Here is a 14925-nt window from a genome sequence, read left to right on the forward strand (position 1 = left end):
TACTGTTAGTTTTTAAAAGAATAAGTTTAGGTTCATTGGCCTGAGGATACTCAGTTCAAAGTTTGGCAAATAATGCAAATTCAGAGCATTTGTGTGGTGTTTTATAATTTAGGTAAAGCTTTTAGGTATCTTCTTATTTGCTTCTTTTTTTTTCAAATCTTATGTAGTAGATCAGGCAGACATTACTCCAACTTTTAAGTGAGGAGACCAGCTCCTTAAATTTTTTCCACAATTACACAGGTAGAAAACACTGTAGCCAGAACTTCAAGTTCAAGATTCTTTCAAACCACCCCAGCCTCCTAGCCCCCTGGAGAGTTCTCTATTAAGCTGAAACTTAAATTCATCCATCCATTCATTCATTCATTCATTCTCTCTCTCTCTCTCCATTTATCTATGTATTCACATGTATATAAAATGTGTATTTTAAAACCATCCTTAAAGTACAGACTTCACTCATAGTTAATGAATGAAACTGACTTTCAGTGAATGAAATTCATTCATTCTCTCATCATGCATAGATGTATATATGTATGCACGTGTATATAAAATATACATTTTTAAAACTGTTCTTAAAGTACAACCTTCACTGATAATGGTCTATAGGAAGTCAGTAGTATCCATTTCAAATTAAAGGATATCACAGAAACAGGATGTCGTATAGTCCAACCCCTTAAGTTCACAGATGGGAAAACAGGCTCAGAGTGTTAGGTTACTTACCCAAAGCCACACAGCTTTTTAGTGGAATGGCCAAGAGCTTTGGACTCTGACTCTACTGTTCCTCCAACTAAACCAAGCCACCTCAAGAACAGCCTCCCAAGTGAAATTGTATGAGGAATATTGTGTGGTTAAGACATTCATTTGATTTGCCAGGAATTAAAAGTAACACAAATTTTAAGATTCTTAACGACTAAATGCCATTAAGGACCAGCTGTGCAGTTTGCTCAAAATATTGTAGTTTCCAGGAGACAATCTACTGCTAGGAATCCATGGGAGAAAAAAAAAAAAAACTCCGTCTCTAATAAGCTAAGAACTAACTTCACTGCACAGAGTTCTTTACAAAGAAAAAGAAGTGACTGCGATTGTATCCAGTAACTTGGTGTATGTTTCACTTCCAAGATTGTATGTTAGCAAAATAAATAAATAAATTTACATTGTACATTCTTTTTTATATATATATAAACATTTTTTACTGAGTTATAGTCATTTTACAATGTTGTCAAATTCCAGTGTAGAGCACAATTTTTCAGTTATACATGAACATACATACATTCATTGTCACATACTCTTTTGCTGTGACCCACCACAAGATCCTGTGTATATTTCTCTGTGCTACACAGTACAATCTTGTTTATCTATTCTACATTTTGAAATCCCAGTCCCTTCCTACCCCTCATCCCCCTGGCAACCACAAGTTTGTATTCTATGTCTATGAGTCTGTTTCTGTTTTGTTTTTGTTTTTTAGATTCTGCATGTGAGCAATCTCACATGGTATTTTTCTTTCTCTTTCTGGCTTACTTCACTTAGAATGACATTCTCCAGTAACATCCATGTTGCTGCAAATGGCATTATGTTGTCAGTTTTTTATGGCTGAATAGTATTCCATTGTATAAATACATCACAACTTCTTTATCCAGTCATCTGTTGATGGACATTTAGGCTGTTTCCATCTCTTGGCTATTGTAAATAGTGCTGCTATGAACGTTGGGGTGCAGGTGTCATTTTGAAGTAGGGTCCCTTCTGGATATATGCCCAGGAGCGGGATTCCTGGGTCATATGGTAAGTCTATTACCTAGTCTTTTGAGGAACCTCCATACTGTTTTCCACAGTGGCTGTATATCATACATTCTTACAGCACTGAGTGTGGAACCTACTTCTGAGAATGAGAAGGGCTATGAGGAGCTAGATCTTAGTTTTCCAAATGAAGAAAAACAAAGTCAGTTCAGCCCAGCAGACAGCATTCTGCCAAAATCATGCAACTACTACTTATGTTACTACAATAAGTAGTGAGCAATATTGCCTTTTGCTCTGAGTAGAAAGAAATACTGCTTTTTTCTGTCTCTCCCTTTCCCCTACCCCACATCTTTCCTCTCTCCCTTTCTTTTACCAAGGAGAAAACATTTTCAGTTTGTTGACTAAACAGATAACAGATTCAGGAAGCCAGTAGTATGATTTACCAAAGCCATGGTGTGTGTGTCAGACTTGAAGGGTTGACCAGTTAGCACATGTTTGACTAAACTGAAGAGTCAGTTAAGACACAAACTCCATCGCTTCAGTCAAGAAGCCCAATGTGATTTGAGTTTAATAATCGTTTGAATGACTTGACCTATCAGTTTAGATCAACTGTTCACATCAAGGAAGACAGGATAGGGATGGGCTGAGCTGGCCCAGTGGAAGGCACCTTTCCTAAGCACACCAGTTTGTGACCCCATTTTTCTAGGAATGTCACTTCCTGGGTACATCGCTGCCACCATCTTCATATTTGTTGTTTGAAATTTGGAAATATCCTCAGTTTGTCTCTGTTACTTCCTTAATCAAAGAGACAAAACAAAACAAAAAAAAGCATGGGGTGAAACCCACCACTTTCCTCTGAATTCAAGATACAAGTTGTTCATTTGTATCTGAGTGATTTTGATTTATTTACATCACAGTTTCAAGAACTTGCAGGGTCCCATTATTGCTCTGTGTCCTGAGGTGACTGGATTTCTTTCTCTTGATTCAGGCATGACTATTGATTTTTTTAACATTGTTTAATATGAAAAGTTATAACTCTCCATGCAGTAGAGCCATTTAACCATAAATATTTGAGCAAATGGACATGTGGTGATGTGTGCAAGGAGGAAACTCTTTGTCACTGTTGTTCAGCCATCTGACTGGTGCTGTTTGAGAGGAGGTGTGTCAAAGGCTTGATACCTGCACATGATGGAAGCATTCAAACAAGCTTTGAAGAGTATTATGCGGTGTTAAAAATATTTTGGTCACAAATCAAATGTCAGCTTTAAGTGCAGTGTTTGTGGAGTCTGCCGCTCTGTATGATGTAACCCATGAAAAAACAGAAGTGCCCACACATTTCCATCAGACAGCACTTTTTTCTAAGGATCCCATTTATTTGGGGAATACTTTTATAGCACCAGCAAGTCCAGTTAGAAACTTCCATCTGCTGTACTTCTTACTGCTTCTGCTGTTTCACCATCTCCACTGGCATTAATCTCAGACTAAACCACCACCGGATTTTTGTCTAGATTCTAGCAACACCCACTGGTCTCTGCAAGCACCCTGGCCCCCTTCTGTCCATTCTCCACTCGGTTGCCAGGCTACTCAGATCAGATTTTCTCCTGCATAAAACTCTGAAATGCCTTCCCATTTTTTTTTTTTATCAGTTTGAGTTTGATCAGGGAAAGGAAACTATTATTAGTGAAATGGACCAAGGGAGTTGTTACAGAGCTTAGAACTTACTCAGTTGCTGAAGAAGTGAACTGAAACTTGACAATTTCATCATTGCTTCTAAAACTGTAAATCAAGTGGCTCCAACCTGATCTAGGACCTGGTACAGCAGATGCAGGGGCAGGAAGAGAGCTTATGTCTGTAAAACAGGACAGTGTATTGCAGTTAAAGAAATTCCATTCATTCCTGTGTCAAATATTCAGAGTTCTAGAAGTCTGACTCTCTGAAATGTGAATGGAGTTGAAATGGATACTCAACCTAGGTAGACAGAAAAATCTTAATCATAATGGCAAGTGCGAAATAGCTGTGACAAAAATATCAGTGAAATGAAACTAAAATTGCTCCCAAACTACCCACTTACCACCCAATTTCCAACAATTTGGCCAATTTGCTATATTTTTTACAAAAGTTAATTTACACATATATTTTCAAAAAAGACCACTCTTGCGTATTATCTCTGGTTTCCAGCTCAGTGGTGGTATGCTGTTCTCTGATTCTGTTCCTCTTGTCTTTTTGTTCTCTATAAAGTTCTATGTTCTATTTTTTTTTTCTGTTGATTCCATAACCCCTGGAATTGGAAGAGTTGTTTCCTTTGATCAGGCTATAATAGTAATTGCAGACTGTCCTCAGTCTCTGTGACAGCTCAAATTTCATATCTGAAATAAAACAAAGCATGTGGCAAGTGTATTTTTAGCTCCGGCTGTCTCTTTCCCCATTGCCTTTTGTGCAGGTATACGTAGTGCTGAAGCTTCCCACGGACACTCTAAAAAATGCCTGAAGCCTCCTCTACGTGTTGGTGGTCACTCCTGTTTGCACAGTTGTGGTCTGTGCTTCTCATTGCCCACTACTGTCCTCTGCTCTGTGAACTCTCCTCTCTGTGGTGGAAGGCCATTAACAGCCCCTTGCCTGTCGATGGAGAAGAGAACATGTTCCAGGCTGAATATAGACCAAAAGGGGCTCCCTCACTGCCCAGGACTATGAAATCTACCTGCATATTTTATCCACTAAATGTCATGTGCTAGCTTAGAGCGAGGATGGCTACAGCTCGTTCTTTAATCTTTTCTTATCTTTTAAGTATGGCTTCCATTGTGTGTGATCATAGGAAGCACCGAGGAGTTCCGCCTGAGAGTGTTAGAGGAATTTCCCAGAGGAGATGACATTTCTTAAGTGATTTTTTTTTTCACAAAGACTCACAGCTTGTGAGCGTGAAACTTACCAACATTGCTCTTTCAAATCTGTATCAATGAATATGCAGTTTGGTACTTTTCTAGTAAAAGTGATAGTTTTTCATCAATTTATCCAACTTTCTGGTCCCTGGTGGCTCTCCAGGAACACACGTGTAAGGCCATCAGCCAGAAGGCAGGAAAGAGCAAATGAACCCACACGGAATATTGAGTCTATTATTAATGGTACTTTTATTTCGTCAACTGAAGAAACTAGCGACATATGCCTTGCTCTCAGTGACAAGGAATAAGGCATTGAACGATGAGTTCCCAGGTGCCATCAATGGAAAAACATAATGCCCTGTGTGGTGACTGGCAGCTACACGGTGACCTCTAAACAGATGTCATCTTCCTTCATGGCCACCACATGAACTATTCTAGCTGATGGAAGTCTGGCTTGCAGACAAGCACTCTCAAGCAAAAATTAATGGCCACACTAGCCACAAGTCCTAAAGTTATCTGTCCAACAGTCTAAATCAGTCATTTATGCATTGTGGGCCAATATATATCAAACATCTGAGTCCCAGATAATTGCAGTGGCTTGAAGTAAACTGGCCCAGAACTCAGTATCCTTCTTTCTCCTACAGTGATTTGTTTTTCTCCTTGTCTTATGTATGCACTAGACCCATTACAAATTTGTCCTACACCCAGTGCTCCCCCAAATGCTCTCTTCTCTAATCAACCACTTCCTCTGAAAAGAAATAACCTAGGAAATACATAGTAGTTTCTAGAACCAGAATAACAAAACTGCTGTTTCGTAAAGGTGTGTGCTATGTGCCACACACTTTTATAGGTCTTTTTCACCTGTGGTATGTAGTTTAATTCTTGTGGCAGCCTATGAAATGAGCATTCTTCTAGTTTACAGATGAGACAACTGATGCTCAGAAAATCACAGAAGGCCTTCAAAGGGATGTGGGGAGAAAATGGTTTTGGAATGTCTTTTTAAGGAACAATGGGAGACCTTTGAAAGACACTGTCTTTTCTTCAGTTCGCAGCCCATTTTGTCGGCCGTCCTGTGGGTGTGTCTCATTGGTCTTCCATGCAGACCACCGTCTCTGGCCGTGGTTTTGCTCTTGGTTGTGTAGGTAGGTGTTTGTTTGTACCACTTTCCATATCGCCCTTTTTCTTTCCAAGTGAAATCCCTTCTCTTTGGAAATGAAGAGCACTGGAATTGGAGTCCTTGCCGTCACTGATAGAAACTTGGTGAATACATAATTTGTGTTACAAATGAAAGTAAACTGAGGATAAATAGAGAGGTGTTTGCTCTTTTGAGAGAAAACAGATTCAGTTTCAGTAAATCATAGTCACTTTCATTATGACTATGAATTTTGGCTTTCAAGTATTTTTGAAGTATATTTCTGTGTGCCCTAGACAAAAGAAAACAGTGAGAATGGAGAAGTTTGTTTGTTTTTGTTTTTTCATTATTAAACCTAAATGTGCTTACCCCCCAGTTATTTTTAGGGAATAATCTGTGAAATCGTCATAGTCAGAGATTTTGTTGTAATCCTCTTTGTATCTCCAATTTCTTCATGGTGGACCATCAACAGAAATTTGTTCACTTGGATAGTAAATGAGTAATGGGATGATCAGTAGCCTTAGTATATTTAATTTAGCTGGAAAATGACAAATGAAACAGTTCTGATATATGGCTGCTTTTGATACAAGTTATTGATTATGAAGAGTTTTTTTAATGGAGATTATTGTTGAATTACCCAAGGAAGTGTAGCTATGACTAATGAGATAAAATTAAGCAAAAGAAAAATGTGAACTGAATATCAAGAAATATTTCCAGTAGATGAGTTTGGGATTAAATCAGGCAGAGGGGTCCCAGCGGAAGTGGTCGGGAGACATTTAACACCACACATGTCACTTAGAGCTGCAGTGAACTTAAACAATTTACAAGCGACAGACGCTGACTTTGGCAGGATGATAAGTGAGATCGTATCTCTACTTTCATTGATTCTCTCTCTTACACTGGTATATGTTCACAACCTCACATCCCCTATGGACAGAATTTATGTGTGTGTCAAATTTTCTGATTATAGTTTTCTTTTTTCCAGAAAGCACTCTTTTTAGAGCATCTCCTGGTACCATCAGAAATGTCTTCCTTAAGTGGGAAAGTCCAAACTGTATTGGGCCTTGTGGAGCCAGGCCAACTGGGTCGTACACTGACCCATGAACATTTGACAATGACCTTCAACTGCTCTTACTACCCACCTGCTCCATGCTATGAAGTTATCTCCAAGGAACCTATTATGATGAAGAATTTATTTTGGATCCAGAAGAACCCTTATTCCCATAAAGAGAATCTGCAGTTGAATCAGGAGACAGAAGCCATCAGGGAAGAATTGTTGGATTTTAAAGCCAAAGGTGGAGGGGCTTTGGTGGAAAACACAACCACTGGGATTAGCCGAGATGTGCAGACTTTGAAGTGGCTTGCAGAAGAGACTGGAGTCCATATCATTTCAGGAGCTGGGTTTTATGTGGATGCAACCCACTCTTCAGATACCAGAGCCATGTCAGTGGAGCAGGTAAAAAGCCCTACATTCTTGGACAATATTTGCATGCAAATTCAGAATAATCAGAATGTCAGTCCATGGGTTATCCCTACATGTCATCTACATTTGGAAATGTCATTGGTTCAGAGGCACACTATTGAAATTTGCTAGCAGAGGCATCTGTCAATGGGACCTAAATTAGGAACATTTCATTTCATAAAGAAAAAGTGTCCAGGAAGGAAATCTTAATGCACTGGTCACTGGAAAACCCAATGTGTTTGTACTTAGATTCATGTATATCGTATCCACGCTCAGTCGTGGTGGCAGAGCATGTTTGTAAACCTCAGTTTTCCATTATAAACTTCAGTTATGCAACCTCAATTTTCTTTCTGGATTTAATAATAACCAGCAATAAAAATTCACTGTAGGCTGAAACTTGGCAGGCAGAGACTTGGCACATTTGTGAATAAGTTTCTTTCTCCTTTTACAAAACAGGAGGGGTAGGAGAAAATCCATTTTACTGTTTCTATCATCATAAAATCTTAAGCAAGAAGGGGCAGAAGGAAAAGGAAATCTTTCAGGGACAAAAAGAAATAATAAGCCACAAAGCTTTTTTACATGTGTGTGTGGTCTTTCTATACTACATGTAGTATATATTCCTATATGTTTACTCATATATGTTTATTTTCCTTTGTATCTTCCATTGCCTGTTTGATAGGCATAGTATGTCAGCTTCAGTCTTTGCAAAGAATCAGTAAATCCTTAAAATACTTTATATATCAAAATTTTAGCTGCATTTTTTCTCAATCAGGCCTTTTTCTTCTTATATATTATTTGAAATCTATCCTGATTGTCAGGAATTACACATTCTTGTAACCACTCTTAGCAGTAAACATAAATATAAGCAAAAAAATGTCATCTTAGTATATTGTGTGCCATGAATTTGAGTTGCTGAAGATGGTCAAGGACAAAATAAATAAGGGAAAATTAAAGAATTACTTGATATGGTTGATATCAATTCAAAAGCAGTCTTTTTACATTCTAGATGCCCCTTAGGTTAAATTATAGATTTTTTATCTCAACGAATGAATATACAATGAATGTACTCTCATCAAGTTACATTTTCCCCTACAGTTTCCTAAAGCCTTGAATTTCTTGTTAAATAAACAGTAACATACTATTGAATGTTTGATTTAGAGTAACTTGTTGAATTTGTGATTTGGCTAATAAAATGCCTTTCTCATTGGCCAGTATTAACTGAATGAAAGTGGAGATTTTTTTTTAAAATGACTGACTGAATGAATAAATTCATTCACATAGTGTGTTGATAAAATCTACAGTCTACAGATTTTCATTCTCACACTTCCTCAGCTTACTGATGTCCTCATCAATGAAATTCTTCATGGAGCTGATGGAACCAGTATCAAATGTGGTGTTATCGGAGAAATTGGTTGCTCCTGGCCTCTGACTGAGAGTGAAAGAAAGGTTCTGCAGGCAACAGCTCACGCCCAGACTCAGCTGGGCTGTCCTGTTATTATCCATCCGGGAAGGAACAGAAGTGCCCCATTTCAGATTATCCGAGTGTTGCAAGAGGCTGGTGCAGACATCTCCAAAACAGTAATGTCACACCTTGATAGGTAAGCAGACCATCTACAAATCACTGCAAGCCATCACATGCTTAATGGATGACCAAATAAATAAAATCATCAGATCAATGAAATTCTAGAGAAAATGACTAACTACGTGGAAGATAGTATTTATTTATGAAGTTTTACCATAGACATTAATAAAGGTCAATGCTATTTTTGTCCCTACTTTGTGCCAGATAGGATCCCAGGTATTTTGCATAAGTAATTTCTTTTAATTTTGTTAACCCTTCATAACCCTTTATGGTAAGTGTCCCTGCTTTGTCTCAGGTCATGTGATGTCACAGTAGCTGCCAATTTCACATGCTCAGGATTGGCAAGTAGTTAGAGTGATGAATTTATCTACAAATATAAAGGGAAGGGAAAGTGAATGGTTTTACCTTAAGAAGACCACAGACATAAATGTTTGGGTTTGCTGTTGTGACTGGTGGTTTGAATCATCTGAATTTTGGAAAAGTCAATGCTAAAAAAATAATAGTAATAAGTCTATTTGTTTGGTGGTATTCCGTCTTAGTTAACTATGGCTACTGTAACAAATTCTAAGAAACCGGGAGGCTAAGACAACAGAAGTGGATTCTCTGGTGGTTCAGGAGGCCAGAAGTCAGAAATCAAGGTGTCCTCAGGGCTGCCCTTCCTCCACGGATCTACAGGAGGGGTCTCCCTTGCTTTCCCCAGTGTCTGGTTATTCCAGGTGTTTTTGGCTTGTAGCCAGCCGCCTGACTTCAATTTATGCCTCTGTCTTCATGTGGCCTCCTCCTGCCTGTCTGTGTCTTTTCTTATATGGACACTTGCCATAGACTGAGTGCCTACCCAGATAGTTCAGAATGATCATCTCAAGGTCCTTAACTTAACTACATCTGCAAAGACCCTTTTCCCAAATAGTGTCACCTTCAGGAACTCCGGACAGTAAAACATGGACTGTCTTTCTGAAGCCCACCACTCAATCCCCTCATACTATATTAGATGTGCAGAGGTCAGCAAAACAATTGACTATAGAAACAGACATTGGCTGTGGTTAATTTTATAAAGAAGCCTAACAATATTGCAAAGGCCAGATGGCTTTTAGACTGAACTGATTAAGGAATTAACACAGTATCAATGAGACTAATAATACAGTTATTTCCGTCGCACAAAGTGGAATAAAGCCATACTAACAGAGTGGTAAGTCTTGGTCATCAGACTCAACATTCTGCTATTTAGTAAACTAACGATCCTGCAGAACATATTGATAAAATGCTTCATCTTAAAAAAATACTGTAAAGTCCTGGCCAGACAAAAATGAAAACATGTTACAGTTGGGGCAGAACAGAGAAGCCAGGGTTAATGGGGAACCTGAGGGACATCAAGGGAAAGGCAATTGTGCTGGCAGCTGGGTTGGTATTGAGATCAATATTTGGCCATCTTAAGAATCTTCTGGTTGTACTGATAAAATAGAAGAGTGTATCTGGAGATTGGGCATAGAGGTAATGCCATCAGAGTGTGAAGAAAAGAATCTTTGGACCCAGAGACACCTGCTTTTAAATCTTGCCTCTACCATTTGCTATGAGATCTTGGGTAGCTTCATTTGAACTTAAAATAATGTATTTGATAATATCCTTTTGTATGATATGGAATATATGTAGGCTTTAATCAATAAGGATGATTTTTAATACTTTTTAAACAGTGTGAAGTATATCAGACATACAAAAGAGTACAGATAATATATTTTTTACATTTTTAAAAATATGTATTGGGTTCTTAAAAACATTGTGTTCTGCTGCTATTATATAAATGCTCTCTCTATATCCATTAGACCACAGTTGTTAATCATGTTCAAATATTCTATATTCCTACTGATTTTTTGACTGCTTGATCTATTGGTTACTATGAGAAGTATGCTAAAATCTCTCCTGGTGGATTTTTAGTAACTGTACATATTTCAAATTTTACTTCATATATTTTGAAGCTCTGTTATCACATGCATACAAATTATGTCTTCCTAATGAACTGAAACTTGTATCAACATATATTGAACTGCTTCATTTTGTAATGTACTAGAGTTTTTTTGTTTTAAAAGCTGTTTTATCTGATGTTAGTATGGCTATACCAACTTTTTGTGTTTGTCCTTATAATTTAGATATATCTTACATAAAAAAATATGTGGCTGGGTTTGAAGTTTTGCCCAATCATTCTCTTTTTTTACCATGGAAAATTTAGTTTGTTCATATTGATTATGTTTATTGATATGTTTATTTCACTTTTTCCTTTTGTCATAGTTATTGTTAAACTTTCTTGATTTCTTTTTGTTTTATTTTCACCTCCATATTCTATTTGTCCCCTTTACTTCTTTAGAAGGTATGTATAATATTTATATCCTATGAGTGGTTATAGTAGAAAATTTAGCATGTATGTTTAACACATCAAATTTTTAAAATGCTAAATATGGTAAATATTTTCTACCCTTCTTCCTAGTAATACAAAGTCTTTAGAACTCTTCAATCTCAATTATTCACTATCTAACTTCTATGCTATATTTTCTAGGATATGGGGTTTACTTGATTTTTTTAAAAAAGTCTCAGTGATTAGACATTATTTTATTACTATAAAACATGTAAATGGTCATTGTATATTTAGATTCACTTTTTGTGTTTGCTTTTTTCTTTGCTTACCATTTCCTCTCACATTTCAGATCTTTATCCTTGAATTATTACTTTTTTCCTGAGGCACATCATTTGAAGATGGTCTGTTTTGGTGATAAATGCTTAGATTTCATGTGTCTGAAAATGCCTTTGGTCTTTCATTCTCAAGAGATAATTTGATTTAATAATTTATAGTAATTAATTAGAATAGATAATTCTATTTAAAAGTTATTCTTTCTAAGCCCTCTAAAGCTATTCCATTTTCAGCTGACACGTATCATTGCTGTTATATCAGCTCAGACTAATTGTGCTTCCTCTGAAGTAATCTGTCTTTTCTTTCTGACTACTTTTTACCATCTTTGTCTCTGGTAGTCTGTATTTTCCCTATGCTCTATCTCAGTGAGAATTTCTTTTTTAATTTGTATGCTTGGAATTCTTGGATAGGAGAATATTTTATCATCATTTATGGAAAATTTCAGCCATTGCCTCTTCAAATATTGTTTCATCCATATTTCCTAGTATTTGTATCAAAAAGTATAATTTGATACATGTAGTATCTTTTTACCTGTCTCTCATGTTTCCATCCATTTGCATCTTTGAACTGTAATTTCTTCGGATCTATCTTCCTATTTACTACTTCTCTCTCCAGTGGCATCAGTCTGCTGCTTAGCCTATCAATTTAGTTTATAATATTAAAAACTATAGGGTTTTTTCCTTCTATAAGTTCTGTTTGGTTACTTTTCAAATCTCCTTGGTTAATTTTGATAATTTCTTTTTCCTTCAGCATGTTTTCAACTCCATCTTTAAAAAATATTAAGCATACAGTATGAATCTTGTAATTAATAAATCTAATTTCCACTGTCTTTTTGCTCTGATTTCATAGTTTGTTGGTTCCTCTGGTCTTCATTCATTATTTCCTTATAAAATAATTACTGTGATCTTAGATTCCTTGGAAATTATTGTGAGTCCTGGGTTGGAGAGTTTTTTTCCTGGTTTTTTGTTTGTTTGCTTTCTTTGTTTGTTATACACAGTTAGAGGGTATTACCAACCTGAAACTACTTTAAACTAAACTTTTAAATTAAAAAAAAATTTTTTTTACTGTGGTAAAATACAGCAACATAAAATTTACCATCTTAACCAGTTTGAAGTGTCAACTACAGTCATGTTCAGTACACTCACATTGTGGTGCAATGAAGCCCTAGAATTCTTTTTGCCTTGCAAAACTAAAACTCCACACCCACTAAGCAACACCTCCATCCCCCTGCCTCTGGCCCAGGGCAGCCACCATTCTACTGTCCGTCTCTATGAATGTGACTGCTCTAGGTACCTCATCCAAGTGGGATCATACCATATTTGTCTTTTTGTCACTGTTTAAACTTTTGAGGGGCTTAAAACCACACAAGTGCTATGAATTCTGGCCCCTAAACTCAGTGAGTGGAGGCTTGTGGTTATAGATTACCATGGGAGAATTTTCCCAATTGCCTCCCCTCCGCCGGAAGACAAGAGTGAGGAAGACATATAATCTCCAAAGACTCCTTCTGTGGGCCAAATTTTTACTGAGTCCACCCACTGTTTGTGAGTGAGAGGAGTACTTCTTTTATGTGCTGGCAGAGGCTGTGTCTCCAGTTTATCTCCCACCATATTCAGCCCCAGCTGTTTCTCACTTGGCCCTTTAAGAACCCCCAGGCATCGAAAAAAAACAAACAACCTGATTAAAAACTGAGCATAAGACCTAAATAGACCTTCTTCCAAAGACACATACAGATGGTCAACAGGCACATGAAAAGATGCTCAGTATCATTAATCAACAGAGAAATGCAGATTAAAACAATAATGAGGTATGACTTCACACCTATCAAAATAGCTATTATCAGAAAGAACACAAATAACAAATGTTGGCAAGGATGAGGAGAAAAGGGAACCCTTGTACACTGTTGGTGGGAATGTAAATTAGTGCAGCCACATAGAAAACAGTATGGAGGTTTCTCAAAAAACTGAAAATAGAACTACCATATGACCCAGCAATTCCACTGCTGGGTATATATCCAAAAAAAACCAAAAACACCAATTTGAAAAGATACATGCACCTCAATGTTTATAGCAGCATCATTTACAATTGCCAAGATATGGAAGCAACCAGGTGTCCATCAACAGATGAACAGATAAAGATGATGTAGTATCATCATCTCATATCATATACACACACACACACACACACACACACACACAGAATGAAATACTACTCAGCCATAATGACTGAAATTTGGAGGGTAATATGTTAAGTGAAATAGAGAAAGACAAATACTATATGATATCATTTATATGCGGAATCTAAAAAATATAACAAACTAATGAATATAACAGAAAAAGAAATAGACTCACAGGTACAGAGAACAAACTAGTGGTTACCAATGGGGAGAGGGCAGGAGGGAGGGGCAGCATAGCAGAGGGGATTAATAGGTACAAACTACTATGTATAAATTAAATAAGCTACAGGGATATACTGCACAACACAGGGGAAATAGTCAATATTTTATAATAACTATAAATGGAATATAACCTTTCAAAATTATGAATCACTATGTTGTGCACCAGAAACTTATATAATCTTGTACATCAACCATACCTCAAATTAAAAAAAAAAAAACAGGTAAACAGCAGCTCCAGGTCACCCCTTACTCCTCATTTTCTCTGCTCTCTCTTTTGTTTCTGCCCTCTGAGCAAATCCTTTACTTTCCCACCAGCTTAGCCAAGCATTTTAAAATGTGATATTTTGTCCCCTTTTCATTTTATTCATTATTTTATTGTACTACGCTGGGAAGGTTTCCTGTGAGCGTTTAGCCTGCCCTACTGCTTGAACTGGCTCATGATGATTCTTAAAGAAGAATCTTTCTAACTCTATTTGTTTACAGTTAGACATGTAGGTAAGTTAGAAAATGCTTGGCATTGACAGAACATACGTTTTCACTGGAAATTGTGAAATAAACCTTAATTCCTAGAATAGTAGGGCTGTGCTCACAAAATCAAACCCTATACGCACACATATATGTTTATTCCTTGCTCATAAAATCAAACATACTTACATACACACATTTGTATGTGTTCATTCCTTGCACATAAAACTAAACAACAAGTATAGCTACATATATATGTATTTTCTACATAAATACATATAATATGTATTTTCTTTTCAACAATAAAGCTTCACTATCTGATTTTCATTGGCTTGCATTTCAATGCCTCCTTTTAAAATGGTCCAGGATGGAAGAGAGAGCTTGACCTGACATCAGACAAACTCAGAGCATCCTAGAAAATCCTGAGACCAATTCTAGAACAGCCATCCATTCTGTACCTAGATTAGGGATTTTTCAGGGTTCTAGTGCCTGAAAAAGAAATACTGTACCTTAGAAGTACGAACCTTTCAGAGGACAGGCAGCTAGGGAAAATGGCTTTAGGAAAAGCGTCGCCTTTGGCAAAACAAACCGAATAAAGTAACAGA

General features: G+C 37.0%; 1 protein-coding gene across 2 annotated transcripts in view; it reads left to right on the plus strand.

The window, feature by feature from the left end:
* The window catches only part of PTER (phosphotriesterase related), a 58705-nt gene that overhangs the window by 23688 nt on the left and 20092 nt on the right, over window positions 1–14925 (plus strand). The window contains exons 2-4 of one of the 2 annotated variants that reach the window (XM_010966796.3): window positions 5653–5749; window positions 6725–7195; window positions 8534–8799. In XM_010966796.3, the coding sequence (XP_010965098.1) occupies window positions 6764–7195; window positions 8534–8799 (698 nt within the window). In that variant the 5' untranslated portion in view covers window positions 5653–5749; window positions 6725–6763. The remainder of the gene's footprint in view (window positions 1–5652; window positions 5750–6724; window positions 7196–8533; window positions 8800–14925) is intronic. The other variant, XM_010966787.3, reaches the window with a different exon arrangement.

The sequence above is a fragment of the Camelus bactrianus genome, chromosome 35 (assembly GCF_048773025.1).
Source record: "Camelus bactrianus isolate YW-2024 breed Bactrian camel chromosome 35, ASM4877302v1, whole genome shotgun sequence".
Taxonomy (NCBI): Eukaryota; Metazoa; Chordata; class Mammalia; order Artiodactyla; family Camelidae; genus Camelus; species Camelus bactrianus.